Source organism: Bos indicus, chromosome 10 (assembly GCF_029378745.1).
Source record: "Bos indicus isolate NIAB-ARS_2022 breed Sahiwal x Tharparkar chromosome 10, NIAB-ARS_B.indTharparkar_mat_pri_1.0, whole genome shotgun sequence".
Taxonomy (NCBI): Eukaryota; Metazoa; Chordata; class Mammalia; order Artiodactyla; family Bovidae; genus Bos; species Bos indicus.
In genome coordinates, this window is record NC_091769.1 from 21,258,686 (window position 1) to 21,285,071 (window position 26,386).

General features: G+C 53.0%; 3 protein-coding genes across 7 annotated transcripts in view; 2 read left to right on the forward strand and 1 right to left on the reverse strand.

The window, feature by feature from the left end:
• Window positions 1-78: 78 nt before the first annotated feature.
• Window positions 79-8,450, forward strand: AP1G2 (adaptor related protein complex 1 subunit gamma 2). 2 transcript variants are annotated; one of them, XM_019968313.2, is made up of 22 exons: window positions 79-188; window positions 564-768; window positions 1,168-1,292; window positions 1,434-1,575; window positions 1,696-1,792; window positions 1,962-2,038; window positions 2,156-2,251; window positions 2,642-2,722; window positions 3,009-3,107; window positions 3,278-3,333; window positions 3,503-3,616; window positions 3,785-3,925; window positions 4,011-4,065; window positions 4,146-4,268; window positions 5,662-5,751; window positions 5,842-5,969; window positions 6,222-6,326; window positions 6,620-6,743; window positions 6,824-6,959; window positions 7,592-7,755; window positions 7,983-8,081; window positions 8,169-8,450. In XM_019968313.2, exons 2-22 carry the CDS (start codon window positions 565-567, stop codon window positions 8,268-8,270), a joined length of 2,358 nt encoding a protein of 785 aa, XP_019823872.2. In that variant the 5' UTR covers window positions 79-188; window position 564; the 3' UTR covers window positions 8,271-8,450. The 2 variants fall into 2 exon arrangements, with proteins under 2 accessions (XP_019823872.2, XP_070653195.1); XM_070797094.1 differs by lacking the exons at window positions 79-188; window positions 1,962-2,038 and having other exon boundaries at window positions 564-1,575.
• On the reverse strand, window positions 7,393-11,734 carry THTPA (thiamine triphosphatase). 2 transcript variants are annotated; one of them, XM_019968318.2, is made up of 4 exons: window positions 11,293-11,733; window positions 10,987-11,130; window positions 10,357-10,908; window positions 7,393-9,250 (listed from the first exon to the last, which is right to left on the reverse strand). In XM_019968318.2, exons 3-4 carry the CDS (start codon window positions 10,901-10,903, stop codon window positions 9,138-9,140), a joined length of 660 nt encoding a protein of 219 aa, XP_019823877.1. In that variant the 5' UTR covers window positions 10,904-10,908; window positions 10,987-11,130; window positions 11,293-11,733; the 3' UTR covers window positions 7,393-9,137. The 2 variants fall into 2 exon arrangements, with proteins under 2 accessions (XP_019823877.1, XP_019823878.1); XM_019968319.2 differs by lacking the exon at window positions 10,987-11,130 and having other exon boundaries at window positions 11,293-11,734.
• Window positions 11,735-14,328: 2,594 nt separating this feature from the next.
• ZFHX2 (zinc finger homeobox 2) overlaps window positions 14,329-26,386 on the forward strand; it is a 30,483-nt gene continuing 18,425 nt past the window's right edge. For 2 of the 3 annotated variants that reach the window (XM_070797096.1, XM_070797098.1), the window contains exon 1: window positions 14,329-14,647. The gene's annotated coding sequence lies outside the window, so the exon portion shown is untranslated. Of the gene's footprint in view, window positions 14,648-21,281; window positions 24,241-26,386 lie in introns of those variants that run through there. The other variant, XM_070797097.1, reaches the window with a different exon arrangement.

Sequence of the window (26,386 nt, forward strand, 5' to 3'; positions counted from 1 at the left end):
CCCTTAAACTCTAAATCACAAAGGCCTGAGGTCAGAGGATTCAAGATTGCTCTGCAGGGCGGCCCAGGAGGGGCGGGGTCCCACAATAGGGGCGGGGAGACGGAAGGATCAGACCAAGCCCGGACCTTCCTCGGGGCTTGGACCAGGAAGCGCTGGGGGGAGAGCCGCGGAGTTGAGACTGAAGCTAGGTGAGGCTGGCGTCCTGGTGTGGGGAAGCTGACACCGCCTGAGAAGGGGACCGGGGTCTCTGCGAAAGAAACAGCGCCGGGCTCTAGAAGGAAGGGAATAATTGAACTAGGGATGGGAAGCCAGGTGGAGACCCGCCTTTGGGGGAGAAATAGGCGGGGTTCCAGCGCAGGCTCGGTAGCGACGGGTGCGGGGGTGGGGCGAGGACGCATGCGTAATGGAGGTCTCGGGCGGGATTTGGTGACAGAAATCAGTTTTAGGGTGTCTTGGGACCCGGACCCTCAGGAATCTGGTTTATTGCAAGCCTGTGCAGAAAAGGCCGGATGCTTACTGCCAGAGGGTTAAGGCCCTCTCCGTTTCCGGGCTCTGCCCGCCAGGATGGTGGCGTCCTCGCTGAAGCTTCAGGATCTAATCCAGGAGATTCGTGGGGCCAAGACCCAGGCCCAGGAGCGGGAGGTGATCCAGAAAGAGTGCGCCCACATCCGGGCCTCCTTCCGCGATGGGGACCCTCTGCACAGCCACCGCCAGCTGGCCAAACTGCTCTACGTCCACATGTTAGGCTACCCCGCCCACTTTGGACAGGTACTGGGCGTGGACGCCTCCCGTCCGAGTTTGATGAGAGAAGCTAGTGGGGCACGGTAGCGAACACCCCCCTCACTTGTTTCTCGATTTCTTTATTCTGCGGAGTTGCTGGGCCCTCACAGGGTGTACCGCAGATCTCCTTGCCCTTACAACCCCAACTGGTCATCAGATGGACTGAACCCCTCATTCTCTGGCCAGCGCCATTCAAGGCCCCTGCTCTTCTCTCCCAATCTTCCGTTTCCTTGAAACTAAATCTCCTAAACCTCTATTCTTGTTGAACGGGGCGGTCCTGGGGTATGCTGCCCCCACAGGTTAATCTGGTGTAAAGGAGAAAGAAAAGCCACGCTAGTGCCTCCGGTTTCACCCCTACCCCTTCCTGGTCTGCCCGCTTCCCTATAGATGGAGTGCCTGAAACTGATCGCCTCCCCCAGGTTCACAGACAAGAGGGTGGGCTACCTGGGGGCCATGCTTCTACTGGATGAGAGGCAGGATGCCCACCTGCTCATTACCAACAGCATCAAGAAGTGAGAGGGTTCTGGGAAGCACTTGGAATCAGGGAGATGGGAGAGTGGGGAACTGGGAAATCCCAGGGGTTTGCCTGCTGTAGGTACTGGAGGACTGGACTTCTCAGAGGCTTGACTGACTGTCCTCCCCAAACTCTGCAGTGACCTGAGCCAGGGGATTGAGGCTGTCCAAGGCCTAGCCTTGTGCACACTGAGCGCCATGGGCTCTGCTGAGATGTGCCGGGACTTGGCCCCGGAGGTGGAGAAGCTGCTCCTGCAGCCCAGCCCCTATGTGCGCAAGAAGGTGAGACAGCAGGTTCTAGGCTCTTGCTCCTGCACAAACTGTCCTGTCTGCCACATGATAGAGGTGGGGGATTCCATCCTGGCAGACCCCCGCCCTCTCTGAGCCCCCTGACCTCTGCAGGCTGTTCTGACTGCAGTACACATGATCCGGAAGGTCCCTGAACTCTCTGACATCTTCCTCCCACCCTGTGCCCAGCTGCTTCATGAACGCCACCATGGTAAGGCCACGGGGCTCCTCGTCCACTGCCTCAGCTCTGGCTGTGGGCAGCAGGGAGCCCTAGGACAGGAACAGTAGCTCCTAGGTGAAGGGCAGCATGTGCATGCAAACACGCACACAGTAGACTCCCCTGCGCTCTGTCCACCATTCGCTCCCTCACCCTGACCCAGGCATCCTGCTGGGCACTGTCACGCTGATCACCGAGCTCTGCGAACGAAGCCCTGCAGCCCTCCAGCACTTTCGAAAGGTGGGCTGGTGAAGGGGTGGGCCCCGGGCCAGGAGGAGAAGGGCAGTGGGGTTGGAGGGGGCTGAAGGGAGAGAGGATTAAGAAGAATGCCCAGGTCAGGCTCTGCCCTCCCTTCAGGTGGTACCCCAGCTGGTGCACACCCTCCGGACTCTGGTGATGACAGGATGCTCCGCAGAACACAGCGTGTCTGGAGTCAGCGACCCATTCCTGCAGGTGGGCTGATCCTTCCCTGCTGCATCCCTGGAACAAAAAGCTTAGGCAGCCCATGGCCAGTGGTCCCCTCCAAGACAATACTTTGGTTCATCAATAACTTGGGCAGGAGGGTAGCAGGCACCAGCTCATCCCAGGTCCAGTGTGGTGAGGGGGAGTGCCTGAAAACTAGAAAGTCCAACTTGGTAACAATTTTTTTTTTCAAAAGACTGTCCCCAGATCTCCTGGCCTCACTCATCTCTGAACCCTCCCAGGGCCCAAGGGGACAGAGGAGGCTGGGAGGAGGGAGTGCAAGGAGACTGTTGGGAGCCAGCCAGACCCCTCACAGCGCTCTCAACGTTGGATTTCTATCCTCAGCCCCTTACGCCCAACTTTTATTTAACCCAATTTCAGGTCCAGATACTTCGTCTGCTTCGGATTTTGGGCCGGAACCACGAGGAGAGCAGTGAGACCATGAATGACTTGCTGGCCCAGGTTGGGGTGGGGGCCTGGGTTATGTGTATTGCTCTGTGATCCCACTGGCCTGGGCGTCCCTCCCATGACCACTCCCCATGCAGTGGCCAGATGATCGTGTCTCCATTTCTTTCTGGACTGTGATCTCTCCTGAGGTCAGGGACACAGTCTGTTGCAGTGCAGTAATCCCTGGCACATAGTTGGGGGGGGGTGGGGGTGGAGGGGATGGATAGACTTTTGTAAGCTGTTTGAGGGATGACATGAGGAAAGGATGGAGCCCCTTAGAGCTTCTCTCCCATCCACGCAGGTAGCCACAAACACGGACACCAGCCGAAACGCGGGCAACGCGGTGCTGTTTGAGACAGTGTTGACCATCATGGACATCCGCTCTGCCGCGGGCCTAAGGGTACCGTCCCCGAGGCCCCTCCCCTGGGCCCCTCCCACCCACTCCAGCCAGGGAGACAGGTCCTGTTCTCCAGTTTCTTCTCCCCACCCTGGGCACCCTGTGCCATGCACTCCCCACTGCTGAATGAGCAGGCTGCTCCTTCCCTGAATCCCAACCTCTGCCTTCCATAGGTTCTAGCTGTCAACATTCTTGGCCGCTTCCTACTCAACAGTGACAGGAACATTAGGTAATAGGCCCAGGTGTCTGGCAGGGCTGTGCCACTGAGCCCTTGACCCTCTGCCCTCCTTCTTCCAGAATCTCCGGATTCACCAGCCTCTTATTTCCATACCAGAGCAGGACGGGTGGGGAGAGGGCTGACGGCCAGGGTATGCTAAGGACCCTCGTGCTCTGACCAGATACGTGGCGCTGACGTCCTTGCTGAAGCTGGTGCAGTCTGATCACAGTGCCGTGCAGCGGCACCGGCCCACTGTGGTGGAATGTCTGTGGGAACCTGATGCCTCCCTCAGCCGGTAAGCAGGGCAGAGGAACCATAGCAAAGAGTAGAGGGCCCAGGCACCGGGCCAGCTTAGCAGCTGGAGAAAGGGGACTAAGGAGACAGGTGCCTGGGAAAGGGGAGCCCCAAGGAATGTCATGGGGTGACCTGGGAGACCTTGTCTAAACACACGTTTCTTCTCCAGGCGGGCCCTGGAACTGAGCCTGGCCCTGGTGAATAGCTCTAACGTACGAGCCATGACCCAGGAGCTGCAGGGCTTTCTGGAGTCCTGCCCCCCTGATCTACGGGCCGACTGTGCCTCTGGCATCCTACTGGCAGCAGAGAGGTGAGGGGATGGGTGCCCAGGAGGTAGAGAGGGTGGAATCCAGGGAGGGTCATCGCCAGGACTGAAGAGCCATGATGTCCCCTAGGTTCGCCCCAACCAAGCGGTGGCACATAGATACCATCCTCCGTGTGCTGACGACGGTGAGGCAGGGGCTGGGCTGAGAGCTGGGTGGGAGCGGGCAGGGTTCACCACGCTGACCAAGCCACATTCACTCCTCCAGGCAGGCACCTATGTGCGCGATGATGCAGTGGCCAACCTGATCCAGCTGATTGGGGGCGCCCAGGAGCTCCACGCCTACTCTGTGCGCCGCCTCTACAGCGCCCTGGCTGAGGACATCTCCCAGGTACCGCTCCTTCCACCAGGCGCAGGGCTGTCCACCCGCCTCATCCCTTCCTGGGCTACCTGCTCCATACACCAGATTCCCAACTGTTTTTCCCCTAGAGTCACAGCTCTGTCTCACTCTCTTTTTTATCCTCACAGCTTTCTACTTAGTAGAGGAGTCACTGAAGAACAGAGCCCTGCTTATAGTTAGAACACCTGGACTTCTGTCCTGGTTCTGTTACTTACTGTCTGTGCAACCACAGATGACTCATTGAACTTTCTTCATACCAGGTCTACTCAGCATTCTACCCTGCCTACCACCCAGAGCTGTCTTGATCAAACAGGATATAGATAAAAGCTCTTTTTGCATGTATTAGTTCTTATTACTACCTTGAATGCTGAGTGAATTCACAGATGCCAACCAATAACCAATACGCCAATACCGCTTTCCATATTACTTTAGTAGTCTAGCAGAAACCACCTACCCCTTCCTCAAGGGAGGACCCCGTCACTTCATCCTCACTGCACCCCTTGTGGTTAGGCCATGGGAGGGGGGCGGGGTTGTTTTGTTTTTGGTATTTCTTTCTGAATTTTATCCTACAGTACTTTTAAAAACTGAAACAATTGATTTACAATACTGTGTTAGTTTCAGGTGTACAACAAAGGGATCCAGTTATAAGATGATTATTTTTCTCATGTGGATCATTTTTTAAAAATCTTTATTGAATTTGTTGCAATATTGCTTCTGTTTTATATATATATATATATTTTTTTGGCCCTGAGGTATGTGGGATCTGAGCTCCCCAACCAGGAATCAAACACATACCCTCTGCATTGGAAGGCAAAGTCTTAATGACTGAACTGACAGGGAAGTCCCAAGATTATTTTCCATTATAGATTATAACAAGATATTGAATGTAGTTCCCCGTGCTATACAGTAAACCCTTGCATATTTATTTTATATATAGTAGTTTGTATCAGTTTATCTCCATACTCCTAATTTATCCTTCCCATCCCTTGCCCCATTGGTAACAATGTTTGTTTTCTATTTCTGTGAGTGTTTCTGTTTTGTGTTTGGATTCATTTGTAATATCTTTTAGATTCCTCACAGATATCATACCGTTTGTCTTTCTCTGGCTTATTTCACTTAGTATAATCATGAGATCTGTTGTAAGCCATGTAGTTCTTATACTTGGCCACTAGAGAGCAGAGGAAGCCCAGGAGCCAGGACAGAGCCCGGAACTAACACAACTGCTCATAACTGCTCCCTGTGCCAAGGGCCTTCCCTTTCCCCACCCCTGCAAACTCCACTATCTCTGCACTGCCTAAAGGGATGTCACGGGGTCTGGAAGTGAGGAAGGGACCCATGTTTCTCATGGGTCAGCATGGCCCAGCATGTTTCTCATCCCCCACAGCAACCACTGGTGCAGGTGGCAGCCTGGTGCATCGGGGAATACGGAGACCTCCTGCTGGAGGGGACCTGTGAGGAAACCGAGCCCCTGCAGGTGGGTCCTGCGTTGGGGGTACACTGAGGAGGGACGTGTGAGGGGAGTCAAAGCCAGCCCCAGGATTACTCTCTGTGTGCCCCCTGGAAGGTGGAGAAAGAGGAGGTGTTGGCACTACTGGAAAGGGTGCTGCAGTCCCAGATGTCCCTGCCAGCCACCAGGGGATATGCCCTCACGGCCCTCATGAAGCTCAGCACCCGGCTCCATGGGGACAACAAGTAAGACTGGGTCCCGGCCCCTCCCACAGAGCCTTTTCTTGGTACCTCCAGCGAGAGATGTCCCTTCACTATGGCCCCCAGTTTCTGAGTTTCCTGCATCTCCATCCCAAGCCCCTTGTCCTTGGGTCCTTTTGAGCCAAGTATCGTGGGTCTCTCCCTGCTCTGTGGGGGCCTCTTCCTTCCCTGCTGCATCCTAGAGGTGAAGGGCAGGGCAGATGGCCAGTCCCAGTCACAGACCATCCTGTGGCCCAGCCGCATCTGCCAGGTGATGTCCATCTACGGGAGCTGCCAGAACGTGGAGCTGCAGCAGCGGGCAGTGGAGTACAACGCCCTCTTCCGGAAGTACGACCACTTGAGGTGCGCCGCTGACGGTGTGGGACCCAACCCCCAGCTCGCTCCCTATGTCCATTTCTGGGTGCAGGGGTCGCAGCCTTACCTGTGCCCGCCCACAGTTCATGGACACTAAATGGGCTTCCCACCCTCCTTGTTCATCTGAAAGCCAGTAAAACTGTTCCGTCTTAGGAAATCACAGGGGTACGTCTGACCCGCCATGAGCCCAGGTCTCTCATATTCTTACCCCTCCTCCCACACATCTCTTGTGAAAACCCCAGGGTCTACCCAGAGGGGTACACCTGCGTTCTTCTTCTCAGGGCTGCCGTCCTGGAAAAGATGCCTCTTGTGGAGCGGGGTGGCCCTCAGGTTGATGAGGAAGCAAAGGAAAGCAAAGAAGTAGCCCAGCTTTCGGAAGCAGCCCCTCTCCCCACAGAGACCCAGGTGAGAAGCCAGGGGAGCCCTGGGGGAAGAGCATGGTCCAGCTTCCATACCGAGCCCTGACCCTTCTGCCCTCTCTCCAGGCCTCAAAGCTCTTGGATCTGTTAGATCTCCTGGATGGCCCTTCTGAGAATGCCCAGCACCCTCCCCCTCTGGATCCCACCCCAGGAGATACTTTAATACACCTCCTTGACCTTCCCTGCGCTCCCCGACCCCCTGGTAAGCCTCAGCAAAGGGGAGATGTCTTAAAGAAGGGGCGGTGGAAATAGGTGCTTCCCCTTCTAAGCTGAGGACCGAGATTCTGATTCCCTTGTCCCTGCTGTGTGCTCCCATCACATCCCCATCTTAGTAAAAGGATTCATTAGATCATACAGTCCCCTCCTGGATACCCTCCAATGTCTTTGGCCCAGGGTCCTGCTTCCTCCCTGCCCACCTCACAGGCTTTCCCACTGCCCGCTCCACTGGCCCCTCTCAACTCAAGCCCTTGGTGTTCATATTCTTTTCACATGGAATGTTCTTTCCCCAGCACATTAAAATAACTGGCTCATTCTCCATCTTCAGCCTCAGCTAAAATGTCAGATGCTTCCCCTCCCTCTCCTGCTTAAGTTAGTTCCCCCCACAGGTTATTTCCTTGAGAGCACCAGTTACAGACTGTGATTGTTTCCTTGTTTATTGTTTTTCTCTCCTAAGCTGTGAGCTCCACTGGGGACCTCATCTTCTTGTCCACTCGATCATTAGCATCTGGAGCAGTTCCCTGCACCCAGTGGGTGCTCATTTAATTTTTCTTGCATGAATGAATGAACTGTTATCTTCAGCCCATATACAGAATCACTTCTCTCTCCCTACTGTAGCTCCCATCCCAAATCTCAAAGTATTTGAGCGTGAAGGACTTCAGCTGAATCTTTCTTTTGTTCGACCCCCTGGAACCCCTACTTTGCTGTTAATCACTGTCACTGCCACCAACACCTCAGGGGGTGACGTCACCCACTTCATCTGCCAGGCGGCTGTGCCTAAGGTTTGTAGAAGACCAGGACTCAGAGGTAGCCTGGATACTCCAGGAGAAAAAGCCACTAAGTAGAGGAGGCACTGGGGGTGGAGGGAGGGTGAGATGAGAAGGGAGCGACTGCAGAGACAGGCACTTGGGGAGTCGCGGGAAGAGGGTGTAAAACTACTGGGTGTGGAGTGGTTGCCTGAGCCAGCCAGCTGCCTTACTGTGTGCTCTGTCCAACCTCCTGTGTTCAGAGTTTCCAGCTGCAGCTACAGGCCCCCAGTGGAGACACTGTTCCAGCCCAAGGTGGCCCTCCCATGACCCAGCTGCTCAGAATCCTCAATCCTAACAAGGTGAGCTCCAGGAGCCCCTCGAGGCTAAGACCTAGGGCAGGGAGGAGTCATCTGTGCTTACCCTGGTCTTCGCTCTCCTATTCCTAGGCCCCCTTGCGGCTGAAGTTGCGCCTCACCTACGACCACTTTGGCCAGTCGGTACAGGAAATCTTTGAGGTGAACAACTTGCCCGTGGAGACATGGCAATAACTCAGCCTCCACTCAAAGCCTGAACTCCTCCTGTGCCCCCAAATCAGGAGCTACTTGGATCCATATCTGAGGGTGACCAGCAGGTGGCACTCTGGTCCTGTCCTTGCTGCTGCAGAAACTGGGGTGGGGGGAACCCCACAAATGATGAAAGCCAATAAAGCCCTAGGGGGCAAAGCCATATTTGAGGTAGAAAATGTATGTGAATAACAGACAGGGAAGAGCCTTCTTACACAGGAAGTAGGTATCTTGCCCTAAGCTTTTGGAACTGGTTTCAACAAAGGAAGGTTTTCCTTCTACCCCCTTTCTGGCTGGGGAGCAGATGTGCCCCTAAACCTCCACAGGAGGCACTCTACTCTCTAGGCCAGGGCAGGGCATAGGGGCAACGTCAAACCAGAAGTTTTAGATCTCTAACAGGAATCCTCACCAGCTTCCCCAAGCTGCTGCTGTTCCCTGTAGCCCCGGGCAGGGAAATCCCTGCTGCCTCCCCTCTTCTCTAACTCAGCTGTAAGGCAGTTTAGGAGCCGCTGGCAGAATCAATGGCATCGACCAAGGGAGGGGGGTGGCAAGGGATTTTCCTGTGCTTAACTACTGATCACGGCTAAGTGGAAATCCTATAAACACGAGCGGAAATCAATGGAGGCTGCTTAGCGGCCAGGGGAGAGGGGCGGCCCACAGATTGCATCTGACGGATGAGGGAGAGGAGGCAGCCAGGAAGGCTCCAGGAAGGATAGCGGAGGGTAGGGTGAAGGAACAGGCAGAGCTGGAGCGAGAGGAGTCACTGTGAGAAGGGGAGCCAGAAGGGAAGAGGCACGGTGAGCCCAGGAATGAAGCTTCTCAGCCCCGTGTCACATCCAGATCTCCAGTCCCCTAAGGCTTCTCTTTGGAGCCGTACACTTCTAGCAGGCGCTGGTAGTCCTGGGGCCGGAAGCGCTGCAGGTACACAATCAGCTTGGCAGGTGCCCTCCCCTGCTCCAGCACACCTACAGGCAAAAGGAGAATGAGGAGAGAACCAGACAGCCACAAATACTGTGCCTCTCCCTGCCCACGCAGCTGGACCCCAAGTTGTTTCCAAGGCAGCACTGGGATTCCGAACGCCAGCCAGCCAGCTTATTTAACCCACCAGCCTACTCCCTGATTGGCCTGGGGAAGCGGGGCCGAAGAGGGCCACTTGAGGCAGAAGTGGGCCTAGGAAGCCAAGCACGAGCCTCTCCTCTGGCAAGGAGAAGTGGCGAAGGGCACTCAGGCGCTAGGAAGACAGAGGATGCCTCAATAGCAACTCATTTCAGTTACTGCTCCTGCCCCCCAATCAAGATTAAAGCCTCTCCAGGCATGCCAAAGCTCATTAGCTTGGTAATGAAGCACATGCAGAGATGCACACACAGAGAGAAACCAAGGGGTGTAGAAAGGAGAAGCAGCTACGACCATGAATGAGGTGGGATTTGCAGAGAATTCCAGCCTCTGTGGTGTGGAGCCACAATTAGCCAGTGTCTGATTGTTAGTGCCTGGCAGCATGCTGGGCCGATAGCAGGGAACTCAGTATAGGTTTGCTGAGGAGGCAAGAGCAACATCCCAGGGCTGTAAGGCCCCGTGGGAGGCACAACCTTGTACTTGCATGGATGAACTGTGTACAGGGGAGCTAAGCCTGGGAACAGAACCAACCTGCTAATGTTTGCCCCGCTTTCTGTCGCATAGGAACAACATTCTTGACTTTTACTCAAGCCAGTAGGACCAATGAGGATTTCATTATAAAAATCAGAGGACAGGAGTTGAGGGGAGAAAGGATGGATGGAAAGATTGAAGAGAACTGACAAATGGAATCGAAGGATACCTAGAGGGGCTGGAGGTATGAGAATGACATGAGCCAATGGCTGGGGAGGATTAGAGACACACGGAAGGATTCAGTGCAGGTTAGACAGCTACTGCAAAAGATGAACCAGATTTGATAGAGCCCTGAGCAAACTGGGTCCTCTAGAAAACTGCTAAAGTAATTCCTCTTAAAGAAATAGCCTCGAAACATCCCCGACAATTGGCCCAGTGGGTACACTCAGAAGAACAAGGGAAGGACAGAAGAGCCTGTCTCCCTCACCAAGCAGGCTGCTGAGGTGGTGGATCTTCTCCAGGGCAGCTGGGACTTCAGCCTCCTTGTGCACCAGCGCCTCTACCTCACCCACAGCGTAGCCAAAGTCAGCTGTATCCAGGTCCACCCTGAGCAGCCGCTCCTCTCCGTCAGCTCCGGACAGCACCAGTTTCCAGGCACTGCGCTTCGTCACAAAACTAGCTACTAACTGCAGCCCCAGGGGGCCCAACACAGCAGCCACGCCCCCAGCCCCCGGGACCTCAGCCCCCAGCACCTCACACAGCTGGGCCACAATTGAAGGCTCAGCTGTGAGTTCCGTGTACTCAGTGTGGGGTCCTGAGACACCTGCCGCTCCGGGACATTTGAGCTCCCATCCACTGCCTTCTCGCTGTCGCAGCCAGTAATCAGCTCGCATGAGGCTCAGCTCAGGGGTGTCATAGTAGCTGTCTCGGAAAGTGACTCGGTGCTCCAGGGTACCCCCCAACTCCTGCAGCCGCTCCTCTGTGCTGGGCCCGGGAACGAACTTTCGCTCCACTTCAATCAGGCCCTGAGCCATGCTACCTGCAGTCAGTCAATCAACAAACACTGATGAGCTCCCGAAGATCCCTCCCCCCGGAAGAACTTGTGAGGGGCACACACCGTCGCAGGGCTGTCTGTCGGGGGTCCTTCCTCCTTCTGTGATGGATGGCCCTGTCTGTCTCTGATGTTTTTTAAGTCTCAGCAACAGGCACAGATCTCCAGTTGGATCCCTTCTGCTGCTGATGTCCTATTCCAAAGGATTCCCTGGAAAATCCAAGGGGCTCTCTAGAAAGCAAGCCGTGTAGCGGGTATCCTTTCAACGCCCCTCGTTCGACATACTCTACCTCGGGAGTACGGCTACTCACAGCGGGAGATGACCCCGCCCGATCCCCCCAGAGCACCGACCCGCGGAGCCTCGGGTCTCACCTGAAAGCCCTACGGTCTTCCTCTCGCGGGACCTGGAGTAAGGGGAAGGAAGCCCACGCCACGCCCGCGAGGAATGCCGGAAGCAGTTCCTGGCTCCGGACCTCGGCCCGGTTCTCTGCGCACGGGGGAGGTCCCAGCACAAGCGGCCATATTAGGCCCGATGTAGCGATGCCGAGGGCAGGCTTGGGCCGAGAAGCCTGCTAAGTTATGAGGGGCCGCAACCTCCGCGGTGGGCCAAGAGCAAGGATAGCCCCCTCCGTTCTGCTCCTCATTCCAGACCTCTCCCAGCTCCCGAGGGGCGGCCCGGGTCTCAGGCCGCAGGCTGAGCCTGACACCCTGGAGCCCGGGTGCATGATGGGAGGTGTAGTTCCGAAGGGAAACTTTGCTTTCTTGCCCACTCGTCGCTATGGTGACAAGAAAGCTTCGATTGACGCCTGTGGGAGTCTATCTGAAGTTAAGTCGGATGGAAAAGGAACTCAGACCCCATTCCCGCCTTCAACCCTCTCACTTCGTTGGCAGATGGGCCTGGAATACAAGCCACTCACTTAGACCCTGTCCAGCAGATACTTTATTGACTATTGTGGTGGCCCATTAAATGCAGGCCGATGGCAATGAGCTGGGGGAAGAAGAACGATAGCTAAGACCAATCTAGTTACTCTAGACTCTGGAGTTTTAAAGGAGAGTTGAAACATCCCCAAGAATGTTCAGGATAACGGTGGATAGGAGAGTTGTTTTTGTGTGTGTGCAGCTTGAGGGATCTCAGTTCCTGGCCAGGAATTGAACACCAGCCTCCCACAGTGAAAGCCAGAATTCTAACTACTAGGTCACCAGGGAAGCCCCCTCCCCCAACGACTTTCTGTAAGAGGAGGAAATGATATTTTGGATGAAAACTAAAGACATGATGGGATTTCAACGACTGGAGACAGAAACAGCATGAGCAAAGACCCAGAAGCTGGAGAGCACCTGGCCAGTGTTTAAGGGAAAAGAGATGAAGCTGGAAATACCGCTGAGCAGACTGGAAAAGGCTTTGCATGCCAAACTGAGCAGTTTGTCTGTTTCCTGTGGCCCCTGTGCAGGCTTTGTCAGGAATAGGAGAAATACTTGTGTTCATTTAAAATATAGGAAGACATGAGAATGGCCCTCTGACTGCTTTGGGAGACAAAATAGAGAATGCTGCTTCTCCTTACTCCCTCCCAGGGTTATGATTACCTGGAGGCATCTACTGTATGTCTGGTTTTTTGGGTAAGGTAGCTTACTGAGAAACAGTGGTTCTTGTCAACTCCTGGCTTCCCTCCTATGATGGGTGAGAAGGGCTAGGTTCTTTACACTTATCCTTTCCCCAGTATGTTTTTGGAAACACATGACTCATGGGAGGTACCGTGGAGAGGACACTGGTTTACAGACATGGCATCTTGAACCTGGCATGTTTTGAATGTTTATCTGCAACCGCCCACCCCCCCCACCCCCACCCACCCAATGACAGGAACCAGTGTGCAGGGAAGAGAGGGATCCCAGCCCCTAACTCCTTTCATTGGTCTGCTTTTCATCTGTCCTTTGCTTTTAAGTTTTGTTGCTCAAAGTAAGAAGACTTAATTTCTTCCTTGAGTTATAGGGTTCAAATCCAATAGGGCAGAGGCAGCAGTTTAAAGAGAAAGAAAGATTAGACTCCGAAGTCAGTCAGACCTGGAGTCAACTCCGGTCTTCACTTTATTGGTGTTTGGTGTTGGGAAAGATACTCTACCTCCTGAAATCTCTGTTTTGTCTTTAGTAGAATGTGGACTCCCTCACAGATAAGTGTGAGGATTCAATGACATGCTGTCACATCATAGAGATTCAAAATATTAGTTTCTTTCTCCTTCCTTTTTTCCTGTGAACCCTAGGACCTTTTTTTTTTTTTTTCTCCTTCTATTAATAGAAGTAGGCTGTAGCAGCTAGTATGGGCTCTGGAGTCTGAGCATCAGGATTTGGATCCTGGCTGGGTCATTTACTGGCCATGTGACCTTGGGCCAGTGAATTGTTTGTGCCCTGGTTTCTGGTGCCAGGGGAAAGAATCTGCCTGCTGATGCAGGAGACACAAGAGACACAGGTTCAATCCCTGGGTTGGAAAGATCTCATGAAGGAGGAAATGGCAACCCACTCCAGTATTCTTGCCTGGAAAATCCCATGGACAGAGGAGCCTGGTGGGCTATAGTCCATGGAGTCTCTAAGAATCAGACAGGGCTGAGCATACATGCAGGCCTTCCTAACTGTAAAACGAGACTAGTTGTGGAGATTAAATAAGTTAATATATGTTAAAGTGCTTGGTACTGTCCCTAAGCACTCGTTAAGTTTCAGCAGTTATTAGAATATAACGGAGTTTATGTGAGCTGATAAACTGAAAATAAGGATGGGGAACCAGGCCCTCTCCCCACCCCACCTGCACCCAACTCTGGGGACTATGTGACCGAGTGAAGGAGACAGAAGCTCCGGTGACTCAGAGTAATTGCTGCGGCGGACAAGGTTCTATAGTGCCCAACTGGAAGGGAGGGGAATTAATAAGGCAAAAAGAAGGGAGTTAAAGTGAGAAAAAAAAAAAAAAAAAGCGAGGTCTCTGGTGGTTCTGGAAAGCTCATAGAAGCCATGGCTTGCTCTAGAGCTGATTAAAAAAAAAATAATAGTAATAATAACAAAACACATGTATATTTCTGTAGACAGAAGAAAGAGGAGGAGAACTCGGGAAAGTGTTTAAAATGCTCTTTGCAGGCACCGGCTTGGACCTGGAGCCACAGTCAAGCAGGTGGCCAGCACCGCAGTCCGCCTGTCATAGGTTCCGCCTACAGTCTGGTGAAGCAGACACCAAGCTCTAGGGCCGGCGGACTACAACTCCCGGCTTACTCCGCGACGGGCGGGCCGCTGCACCTGCTCAGTGGGGCCGCCCCGGGCGCCTGGGTATTGATTATTCCATTGTGTGGGACGCCTCGGCTCCAGCCACTGAATGAGGCGGAGGAGTGAGGGCGAGGAGGAGGAGGAGGAGGAGGAGGAGGAGGGCGAGGAGGAGGAGGAGGAGGCAGGGAGCGAGCGAGTGCCCAGGGTGAATCAATGGAAACCCCCTCACGAAGCCGGGAAAACACTTCAGCCGCAGCCAAATAGCATTGATTATTTTCCTTCACTTCCCTCACCGCCGTGAATTTATTTATTTATTTTTTCCATCTCCGTCCCCGACGCCCCGGAGTGAGCGCTGGAGGGAGGGAGGAGGAGGGGAAAAAAAGGAATCAACACATCGGAGAAGTCCCTTCCAAGAGCCACCCCCTCCCCTCCCCGCCTCGCGCTGCTCGGCGGCCGCGGTTCGACTCCCGTCCCTGCTTCCAGCTGAGGTGTAAGTGCATCGATTTCCGATGCTGCTGGGTTGGTTGGTTTTTTTTTTTTTTTTTCTTCTCCTCTCCCTCTCTTCTTCCCTTCCTTGCTCTTTGGAAGCTTGAGACGGAGGGGAGAGGAGGCGCTCGGAGACTGCCGTTGGAGGGCACGGAGAGGGACCGAAAGGGACTGGGGGAGGGGACCCAGACCGACAGACGGACAGACCGAGAGCCTGAGAAGGAGAGACAGGGTTGTGGGAGGGAAGGAGAGGGCCTGCGAGAGTGCGAAGAGAAAGATGCCGGGGTGGAGGCAGAGGCGGGGAACGGAAAGGCATCAAAGCTGGACTAGAAGCCAGCCGGACGGGCGGAGGGTAACGAGAGGCTAGACGGGTCGCGCCGAGCAGTACGGGGAGCGGGGATCCTGGAGGGAAGAGGAGGCCGGGTGACTATGGGGGCTCGGAGCTGTCAGTCTGGAGGGGCCTGAGACTCGGCGGCCCCCCGCCAGCCTCAGGATGGATGAGGAACGGCGGCTAGCAGGCGGGCTGATGGATGGGCAAGCTCACCACGGGTGGGAGGATGGGAGGGGAGGTGGGTACCCTTAATCTTTGATTTTTAGGTTTTGCCTGAAGTTGGGTTGTTTGTTGCTTTTTGGTTTTTGAAAGGTGCTACTAGTAGGTGAGGGGAGGCCACCGCTCCTGTTCAAGGTGAAGTGTGCCTCTCCTGGCCCCCCAACTCTCCATCCGCTCTTGTCTGTCCCTCTCTCTGAATAGCTCTATCATTGAGCACTGGACCACGCTGCGCCTGTTGCCCTGCCGATCGCTGTCCATGTCCCTACCTCTGGATCTTGCCATTCTCATTCATTCTCCCCACCCCTCCGTCTCTGGGTCCGGGTCCGTCTGTGTGTCACTGTCTCCGGATGTGACTTCCTATCCGGGCGATCCTCTCGCTGTGTGTTCTTGTCACTGTGTGTCACACCTTGGCTGCATAACTGGTCTACCCATCTAGGACTCCGTGCCCTTTCCTTCGGGGTCTGAATGGATCTCTCTGGCCTTTTCAGGCTGCCTTGGAGTTTGCTTATCAGTCATGATTGATGATTGTGGTAGTCACTGGTCAGGGGCCTGGAAGAGTGGAGGGATAGGTGTATCTCCCTCAAGGATTCAAGTGCCCTTTCCGCATAGCCAGGCCGGCCTCGTCTTCGGTCTTCACCCAGGGAACTTTGGAACTCCTAGCATTGTTAACTGTCCCCTTTGCCATGTGCTTGTGTCCCCCATCAGGACCTCACCGCTGGTCTCCTGCGTGTCACCTGCCTCTCCAGGAGCTTCCCACCACATAGTTCTTCATCACTGACTCGATTTTCCTCCCTTCCCTAACTTTACCATTATCTATTTTTTTCATTTCCCCGTTTTGTTTCACCCCCTTTTTTCCCCATCCCCATCTCCCATGATCTCCTTTGCCTATTCTTCACCTTTGTTCCTGTAATCTGCCCTCTTCCTCCCTTTTCTCTTTGGTCACCCTAAGTTTCTTGTATTTCTTACCCTCTCACTCAGCATTTTAACTGCAGCAGCCAAAAATACCAGGGAGCAAAGGGGCTGGGAGAGTTGGGGAGTATGGTTAGTGAAGGCACATAAACAGGCCAAGAAATCAATTTAATGGGCTTCCAGGGGCATATAACCCCTTCATCAGTCAGAGCCATTATGTTTCATTCACTGTCAACTTTGATTTTGTAAGGGGACATTCTCTGGGACTCAGAGCTCCACCCTGCTTGGTTGCCCCTTGTCCTTCAGTTCATTCTAGACCCTGGTGGCTTTTTCTCTACTTTCTAATTTGTCTTCTTCCTGGGTCCTTGATCTTATCATATTTGGATTCAGTGTGCTTCAGGAGGCAGTTTTCATCCATGTGACAGAAGCTATCTTATGCAAAGGGCCAGGTTCATTCAGGCCTAAAGAATGGGAAAGGTGGATAAAGAGTGGGAGAGTTTACCTTGTTTTAAGCTCATTGTTTTTCCAGACTTCAGGGGCTTGAAGGATAAAAGGAGGTAGATATGGGCAGAAGATGGAAGATTTCAGCGGTGAACAGGGACAGAAAGGAAGAGGAGAGAAATGCACAGGGTAGAGAAATGCATGATGTGAGGAACACGCAAAGGAAGAGAAAATTCATGCAGGATGGGGGCAGGGGAGGAATCGGGGTGATTCATGAAAAATTGGGAGAATGAAACAAAGTATGAGTTAATAAATAATGATACAGAAGGAGACAGGGAGAGAAAGGATAGACTATTTCTCCAGAGGAAGGTCAACAGAAAAAGCAATATGAAATGAATACAGTGTTAAGATGGGGGAAGGGAGGAACTAAAGAATAAGATGAGGTGGGAAAACATGGTACAAAGAAGGGGAATGGAAGGCAAAAAGAGGACTGCTGAAGCAGATCAGAGCTGCACGGAGCTTGGTAGGGAAGAGGAGAGGATGAGGTATCAAAGGAAACAAATGCCTCTGGAGTGAGAAGGACACAGCATGATGGATGCAAAGAGAGCGCCGCAGGAGGGGCAATTTGGAAAAAAGGCAGAGCAGAAATACCATTGGGCGAATCCCCAAAAGAGAGGGATGCCAGAGGAGAGGAGAGGAAATGCAAAGATATCTGGTGAAGAGGAGAGATTTGGCTCATTCTGTTGGCCAAATTCTTCACTAAGCTACTGGAGGCCTTTGCATTTCATTCCCAAGCCAGGGCAACAGTGAGCACAGAGATTAAAAAAACACTAGAAATTCCCATTTACTTTAACTGATAGGAACTGGAATCTTTCTAGCCCCTGAGCACCAAAGACCTACAGCCTCTGATGTCATAAATTGCTGGTGTTGCCTTGGCAACCTGACAGGGTTCCTCCCTCCATGATGTCAGAGCAGCGGGTGTTACCTTAAAACCCACAGAGGAACAACTTGCTGCTTTGCTGGGGATCTGTACACATATTGGCGAGGGCCATAGTCAAATCTGTAGGATTCCTAGGTTGGTAGCTTGACCTTGCCTCCCTGCAGCTATTCTTAGCTCTAAATGAAGTCTTGTTTGTGGGCACCTGAGGTTCACTAGAGCCTGCAGGAGCAAAAGGAAAGGATCTCAGGAGACTGGGGCGTTGAGGATGGGATGGTAGGACTGAAAGACAGGCAAAGAAGGAAGAGAGTGGAAATGGGCAGTTACAGAATGTGAAAGGAGAAGGGCTTTGTGAGCAGGAAGGAGAGTTACTAAAAATTTAAGATGTAGCTCGCTTTGGGCTTTGGGTTTAGGAATAGACACGAAGCTGGAAATGCAGATTAGAGGGGATAGGAGCCATGTGAGAGCCGTGTGAAGCAGAGATACAGAAAAAGGAAGGATCTTGAATGGAACTTGGCTGTGAAGGTAAAAGTGGGGGTGGGGTGGGGGGACTCTGAGAGAAGCTGTCAGTGAGAGACCCAGGGTTAGTCCTGATGGCCATATGAGCCGGCACTGCCTGTGTCTAGTTTCTGATTGTTTTCTAGCACCTAGCACAATGTCTGTCACACAGGGGATGCTTAATATCTATTGATCAAGATGGTGAATAAATAAGAGGAGGCTAAGGAAGAGGTGCCCGCCTTCCTTTCACCCCAGCTCTCAGGCCTAAGTCTGCATAAATGGGCAAGTTGAGAAAGCAGACACTGGAGGAAAGGACTGGAGGGCAGTTACCAGAAGTGCCTGTGAAACCTGAGGCGGAGAGAAGAGACACTGGGTTAGGGGCACACTCAGAGGCATCCAGGGCTGATTCTAGGAGCTGATCTGGGGAGTCTGCAGAGATCCTGGGAGAAAACATGAATAAACAGTCTTAGAAGCCCAGGAGGAAGATATGAAGGAGTGTTCTTGCCTGGAGAATCCCATGGACGGGGGAGCCTGGTGGGCTGCCGTCTATAGGGTCACACAGAGTCGGACACGACTGAAGCAACTTAGCAGCAGCAGCAGCAGCAGCAGCAGAGAAAGGAGGTGATTTCCAGAAAAGGTTAAGAGTTGTTTCTAAAGACAGATTTGGAGATTTGAATTGGAAGTAGCATCCTTAAAAAAAAAAAAGGAAGTAGCATCCTTAACCCACCCCATTCCCAGTCATGAAACCACAATGGAATCTGCCATATGTAAATACGTAAATACACACACATGCATGCGCACAGACATGCTAGCCACAGAGTTCATAAATCAATACAGACCCCAAATCTTGCCCAAATCTAGGCAATTACGAGGAAGTCAGTGTTGGCCAAGTGGGCCAAAAGGCAGAAAGAGGCACAGACTTAGATGCAAGAAGCCCTAAGAGGGAGGGCCTTGACCTCTGACTATGCATTGCGTTGTTGGAGTCTAGAGGTATAGAGTAAAACAGGAGATGGCAAGAGATGCACAGCTCATCACAACTCTGAGATCTGTGAGCAGGCTGCTAAACACAGAAGCCGTAGAGGAAAAGGATGCACCCAGTCAGGAATTATAACTTAACCTGTGCCTGTGGTGAAGAGTCAAAAATGCCCTGAATGGATCAAAGGAATGTAGGAAAGAAGCCCTGGAAGAGAGGTCGCAAAGCCCTGAGGGAGAGCCTGTCTATAATAAGAATGGCCAGGGCAGCTGGAGAAGGGTCTGGCGGGCGGGGGCCTCCAGCGAGGACGGTGGCGGTGGATGCACTGTCAGCCGCTGCCATGGACTTGGGCAGCTCATATTTTGCAGCAGGCGACAGGCTGTCGACACAGCGGTCCTTTACCTCACCGTTAGAAACTCATTTCATTGATTTTTCCATCTTTCTTCTCTGGCTTCTCAGTCATCCCACCACTCACTTTTCCAGAGCCCCTTGCCTCTCTGTGGAAAGCTCCAGGGGACTGCCTGCCCACCCCTCCTCCACCCTAGGCCAGTGAGATAGGGTGAAGGATTTAGAGGTGCCTTTCAGCACCCTGAGGTAATCCCATTGGCTCTCACTGCCCCCCTCTTACAGGCACACGTGCAGACCAGGGCCTCTGTGTCCACTTGTCTAGGGTACCCAGCTAAGGGGCTGACAGAGCCGAGATCCACCTGTTCTCCTGTCACCAAGCTGTACATACTTGGAAAAAGACACCTTTTCCTAATCCCTCCCAAGACAGCATGGCACTCCCTCAAAATATCTCTTTCAAAGTCAAATGAGAGAATAGGAGCTGCCTCTGCACTGGGGCAGGAATACAAGGTTCCAGGACGGGAATCACAGCAGGGCCATCCACTGGAACTGTGATGGCACTGGGGCCTGAGCAATTAGAAGGCATAAGTAGCGCTCGGTTTCTGCGGAGAGAAGAGGGCATTCATATGCAATGTGGTCCTGTGTAGCGTGTGGAAGTGCACAGTTGGAAGGGCAGGGGTGGGTAAAGAAATGTTTACTTCCTGTGTAGACATTTCTGCGGTGCCTCCTCCAGTCACAGCCAGCTACCTTCAGTTTCTCCCTTTGGGGCTGGGATTGGGCTAAAGGTCAAGAGTCAATTGTCAGTCATTTGGCTTCTCAGTGGAGGAGGGCAGAGGGTGGGAGGGGAGTGTTAGTCTGTGTTTCCCTGGGGAACTGATGGGGTGAGCACCATTTCCATCCTCAGATTTCTCATTCCCTGTCTTGTCGGTAACACCCTCCCACCCCCCACCGCAAGGCCCTCTGGCCCATCTTTCTCTGGTCTTGGTAAGGTGGTTTCTCTGGAACCCAGTGTGTCTTGAGTCTCTGAGTCTGGATTCTGCTGCTTGCCTTGACTCAGGTGCCTGTCATCCCTTATCACAGTTGTCTTCCTTTCAATCCAGCCATTTCCACCTTCTGTATTACTTTTCTTGCTTGTACCACAGACTCCTTCCTCCCATTCCCTGCGTCACCAGGCTATGTGGTCTTCAAACCTAGAGATAAATCCTAGTGCTTTAGGGACAGGAGTGTGCTTGAGGTTAGGAAAAGGGAAGACTGAGGAAGGCCAAGACAGGGAGTCAGGGAGGCAGGGCAGGGAAGAGTGGGAAAAGGGGAAACCGGGAGAATAGAACAAGAAAGGTATAAACCTTTGGAGCCAGGAGAGCCGGAGGGAAGGCCAAATAATTTAAATGAAAAAGGAGGGCGGTAGGCTGAGGCTGCGAGGACTGCGAAACGGAAGAGAAAAACCCGGAGCCTGACCCCCTGCAGAGAAATGAAGGCCGGGAGGAGGAGGGGAGGCCGAGTGGCTGTGGGAGAGGCTTAAGGCGGAAAAGGCAGGCGGCCGGCTCGGCCTCCGCCTCAGTCCTGAGTTCAAGCCGTGCCGGCTCTGACCCTTGTGGGAGGAACTGAAGTGGCAAATTAACGACGATAATGAAGTCACTGCTCCTTGTTTGTCTTTGCAGGTTTCCCCTTGAGATTTGTCCTTTGGCCAGACGGGGCACCGTGGGGGAGGGGAGGGCCCGCAGCAGGGAAGGGCGGGGGAGGGGAGCGGAGAAGGGGACGGGGGGATGGAGACGCAGCGGACAGACAGACCGGGGGTAGGCAGAGGGAGGGGTAAAGGAAGCCAGGAATGGAGGAGAGGAGGGCAGGGGAGGGAAGCGCGGAAAGATGGGAAGGGAAAGAACAATGGGGAAGGGGAGAGGGAAGCCTGGAAGGAGGAGCAGAGGCCCGGGAGGGAGAGGAGCGGTGGCAAGGGGAAATGGCGAGCCGGAGGGGAAGAACGTGGCCGGGGCTGTGGGAGCTGCAGCTGGCGGGGCTGGGGGCGGGGCCTCATCTCCATCTCTAATGGCTGTGAAATGAGGTTAGCTCCATTAGAGGCGGTGAGAGTGTAACGAGATCACACTCATTAGGGCTGGGCCATCCCAGTAATTACCACCACCCCAAACACGCCCGCGCCAGCCGGGCCACCGCGCACAAACAAGCACGCGGCAGCACACCCGCACAGGACACCCCTACCTTTGAACGGGAAACCCAGGGCCCCAGGGGGTGTAACCGAGAGCCTGGGGGGCCCCTTCGCTAACCCCGAAGAGGTGCCCGGACAAGGCTATAGCCAGGCCCTCGGCCACACATAAGAGCAGAAAGCAGTAAACACACACACACCCCAACTCAGGGAGTTAGGTAGGTGGATGAGCAATTATCGTTCCCATTTATTGATCACATACAAAGTGCCAGTCTCAATAATGATCATCTCAGTGGGCACAACTCTATAAGGAACTATTCCCCATTCTATTTATGAAGAAACAAGCTTTAAGCAACCCACCCTGAGGACATTTACATCATAGGGAACAGAACTAGAATTTGATTCCAGACAATACCATACCGTTTTTTGTTTTTTTTTTTCTTAAGTTCATATTACTATTGAGACTTCCCTGGTGGCTCAGAAGGTAAAAGCGTCTGCCTACAATGCGGGAGACCCAGGTTCGATCCCTGGTTCAGGAAGATCCCCTGGAGAAGGAAATGGCACCCCACTCCAGTACTCTTGCCTGGAAAATCCCATGGACGGAGAAGCCTGGTAGGCTACAATCCATGGGGTTGCAAAGAGTGGGACACGACTGAGTGACTTCACTTTCACTTTTCATATTCATATTCATATTATGAATACACATGTGTAGACTTTCAGAATTTATCACAAATCTGTGGTAGCTATCTCCATTTCACCTCCAGTAGCCAGACAGACACAGACATGCACCCAGAATGGCCAGGGCCCCTGCACAGACAGCAGTGGCCCATCTTACTGTAACAACTGGGAGAAGGCCCTGACAAGCTCAAAGAGCGCGACAGCATGTACGCTCAAGGCAACACACACAAGGGCAGAGGAGCACACTCAGACTCAAAGATCTCATTCAAATACCTACCAGCCCAAGCTTAAAGGCTTACAAATTAACTTGAGAGCAGAGTGCTGGAGTCAGGCTACCTGAGGCCAATCTCAACTCTATTTTCCAAGTAAGAGACCTTGAAAATTACATAACCCATCTAAGTCTGCTGCCATGTTTGTAAATGGGAATGACTAGCTGTATCTATTTTATCAGATTGTAGTGGCAGATTAGGTGACGTGATGCTTCCAGAGGGCTCAGCACAGTACCTGACACATGATAAACATTTAAAGATATTATTTGTCGTTGTTGTTGTTTTAATAGTATTTAAATAGTCATTACCATCACGAGGGTTCATGAGAATCAAAGAACGAGAAGGATTTTATATACACAGCCATTTACAATGGTACCCTTCCAAATAATTCTAGAAGAATTGCATGTAATTGTTTTCAAGCTCAGGGAGATCAAAGATCTTCCACAGAGGTACCCCATGCCAGGATCAGACAGGGTCCGGAATCTGAATTCAAGGGTGCAGCCCCCTGTTCTCACTGTGGAGTGCTGATACAGAAGAAGAGTTCGGCGCTGACTTGGTGCGGTTATCTAAACCTGGGTCTCGCCAGTGCGCCTGAAGACCACACAGCTCCGCACACTGCTGTCCTAACACTTCAGCATCATTGAGGGAGACACATTGGCAAGAGGCTCCTGTTCTCTCTGGGACATCCTCAACTCCAGCAGCCGGCATGCTGCGGCACATCTCAGCAAAGTGACGCAAGTGTGCACGGATGTCCCTCTCTGCTTGTGGTTTTAATCTGTAGCTTCCCTTTTAGCCCCGTCTCCTCCCTCCCTCCCCCATCTTCTTCTTCTCAGCCTCTCCTTTCTCCTCACACCCCACCTATGTCCCTTCTGCCTACCTTCAGCATCTTGCAAAGTGTAAGAGATAACCTCCTTGCTCCATCCTTCTCAGTGGGGACAGGCCCCTGCCCAATATGATGCCAAAGCTGGGAGGTCTTGAGGAGACTCTGATTGCAGTATTTACCTGTGCAGATCAAGACCCAACTCCCTGCCCCTTCCCTACCTCTCCCTCCCTTTTCCCTCCCTCCTCTTATCTGCCTTGGCTGTCCCTTTCTTCACTCTCTCTGATACTCCTTTCCCTGCCTGCCTCAATCCCTGCCATTCTTATTTTCTCTCTTTTGGACAAAACTTCTCTTGCACAAAGTACGCACTCCCTAAATGTTGGGGTGCTGGGGAGAGATCTAAAAGAGATAGGTAGAATTAAAATGGAGGAATAGGAATACCTTTTTTGTTGTTTTCTTTTTAAATATAGAAGGTGAGCTTTAGAGACAGAGGCAGTGATAATTTTAATGCAGGGAGAAGACATAATAGTTTTGATCCAAGTGTGAACCTGGGCAGAGCTTCCAGTCTCTGGTTTGGGATAATGGGGTGTATCTAGACCCAGCCATCAAGAGGGCCTATGAGAAATGAACACTGCTGCTGGGCAGACTAGATTGAAATCCTACTCAACAAAGAATTGCCCTCAGTTAAAGGGCAGAGATGAGAGGAAGAGGCCAGGTCAAGAAGGGGCAAGACCGAAAGAAAGCATTGGCCTAGCTGTACACATCTTGCCCAGCTCTTCGGGGAGAGGTGGGGTGGGATGAGGTGCAGTGCAGGGAAAGCCAGAGAGAAGGAAAGGAACTGACCTGATGGACACCAGTATGGGCACTTTTCACATGTTACCTGCACTAGTCTTCACAAAAGCCGGGTGAGCACAGCTGTGTGATCCTGCAGATGCACTGGAGAGACCCAGGCTCAGCAAAGGACACGAAGCCAGCTCTGAACCCTTCTGTGTGAGCACTCTAGAGGGCCAGGGAGTTTCCAGGTGAGGAAACAGACTGGATAAGTAACTTACCAAGGTTGCACGGCTGGTGAGTGGGGACAGCCAGGACTGAACCTGGGTCTGCATGAATCCTTAGCCCATGTTCTTCCACTGCCTTAGAAAAGAAATCTCATCTGGTTAGAATTTATTTGCTGTTGGTACCAACTGATCCCCCTAATGTGGGCTCACAGACTCCCATCTTCCCCTTCCCTCTGTGGCTGCCTCTTGAAAGCAACAGGTTGAAACCAAAAGGAGAGAAAGGCGGGACAAAGTGAATGTGGAGGGGGCAGCTTGGAGTCAGGGGTTTCAGAGAACGAAAGGAAAGTTCCCCAAAACGGGCTCTAAGGAAGGAGAATAGATGGAACAATTGAAAAGTTGGCAAACAAGTCTAGAGGGCTCTGACTGGAAATCACTGTATGCAAATTGTAAGCAAATATGTCTGGTGCCCTCTGGCTGACTTTGCTGGGAAGGACTTTGCCCTGCCAGTGGGTTTGAAGAAAAGTGAGGAGAGGCTTTGTTTTTAAAAGGAGGGGAGCTGGGAGGAGAAAGCCACTGTTTCACCAGGCAGGCCTGTCCCCTCCTCAGTGATGTTCCCTTTGTAGCCACTAGGGAGCATTCCTGTCGCTTTCCCGCTCCAGCTCTGCCCGAGATGGGAGGGGCTCCAGCTCCAGAGCGAGCGCCCCTGGCCAGCCTGGCCCCTTGGTGAGGGGCACATTCCTTCCTCAGGCCTCACTTCTTTGGTCCTTCCTTTGCCCTTGTCCCTTTGGCTCCTTAATTCTCAAGATTCTGAGGTCTGTTCTGCCAAGTGTGGTCTCAGAGACCCCCCTTTGCGGTTTTCCGCTTCACATCCAAGCCTTTCTGTCACTCTCGTAACATCTTCAGTAGCTCTCAGGCCCTACAGGCTGTACTGAAGGTTCCTGGAAGTTCCCTGGCTTCTTCCTGTTCTAAGTACAGTGTATCTGCCCCCCTGAACAGTGAGGGCATATCAAGAAGTAGGAATTCTTGTCCAGCTCTTTACAGGGTGCTTCTCGGCCCTCCTCCCGTTGAGGAATATCTGTTCAGAGACTCTCATGATGGGGCAGCTAGCAGCGCCATCCCCCGACCTGGCCACGAAATTTGAAAGCAGCACTCCATCCTTTCCTGCTCACCTTGAGGAACAGCCAGGGAGTGGGGTCTGCACCGAGGAAGAGAGAGGCAATACCAAAACCAATCTCTTGTCTCCCACAGCTTCCTCTCCATCTTCCCCTCTCTCCCCACCCTGTGAGGGAAGGAAGCGTTAGGGAAGGAGATGGAATGGAGGGGCACCGAGGGAGCTCTGGAGACTGAGGGCCATTTTGGAGCTGGAAGATTCATCTCCGGGGATGACTACACCCTCAGAACTCTCCACCCTCCCTTGGCTCCAGGCCTGCCTCCTCCCATCCCCCTCGGTGGCAGCAGCCTTGTAATTTAAAGCTCTCTCTGTCGCCTCTAATGTGATCCTCTCGTTTTATTGACTCTCTCTGCCGTCTGTGGCGCCCCTTCACATCAATCTCTGCTCTAATCACACCGCCACCACCGCCTGCTCTGTCTCCCCTAACCCCTCTCCTTAGGGCCCCCGGCCCTCGCCTCTACCCAGGTCCTTCCTTTTGACTGCCCCCACTTACACCCTGCACCTGATTTGCCCTCTTCCTCCTTCCGTCCTCCACACACAGGAATGCCAAGACCTTTGAGGACTTGCCTTCTCCCTAGCCCCACAGCTAAGATGTACCCTGAGGGAGAGGAGAGGCCCTTAAGGAAAGCCTGGAACCACAGCAGGGATGTCCGTGGTCTGGGGGAGAACAGGACTCTGGTCCTGGGGGTGGTGAGTGGGGACCTGTTATCTGGTTCCATGCTACGGTCCATGGGCTCGCAAAGAGTCGGACACGACTTAGAGACTGAACATCTCCAGAAGGAGGTGAAAACTGAGGTCAAGATAGGAAGGGCAAAGAAAGGGTCACAGAGCGGGGCAGAAGAAAGGATTGAGGCGGAGGAAAATGGAAGGAGGGGAAAAAGTGAAAAAAAAATAATTGCTGCAGTTAAAGGTTTGTAATAAATAGTGGGTGATGGGGGAAGCACAGAGAAGAAAGGGGGAGAGGGGAGTGGGGGGGCGGAGATGCACTGAGGCAGAGAT

What these genes read in the sequence shown, in the direction of transcription:
- THTPA (XM_019968319.2), bottom strand. Translation starts at nt 10,903, where the DNA reads ATGGCTCAGGGCCTGATTGAAGTGGAGCGAAAGTTCGTTCCCGGGCCC. An exon ending in CCACCTCAGCAGCCTGCTTG is followed by an intron (nt 9,251 to 10,356) that starts GTGAGGGAGACA and finishes TTTTGCCTGTAG; the next exon opens with GTGTGCTGGAGCAGGGGAGG.
- AP1G2 (XM_019968313.2), top strand. Translation starts at nt 565, where the DNA reads ATGGTGGCGTCCTCGCTGAAGCTTCAGGATCTAATCCAGGAGATTCGT. An exon ending in ATTACCAACAGCATCAAGAA is followed by an intron (nt 1,293 to 1,433) that starts GTGAGAGGGTTC and finishes CAAACTCTGCAG; the next exon opens with TGACCTGAGCCAGGGGATTG. An exon ending in AACAGTGACAGGAACATTAG is followed by an intron (nt 3,334 to 3,502) that starts GTAATAGGCCCA and finishes TGCTCTGACCAG; the next exon opens with ATACGTGGCGCTGACGTCCT.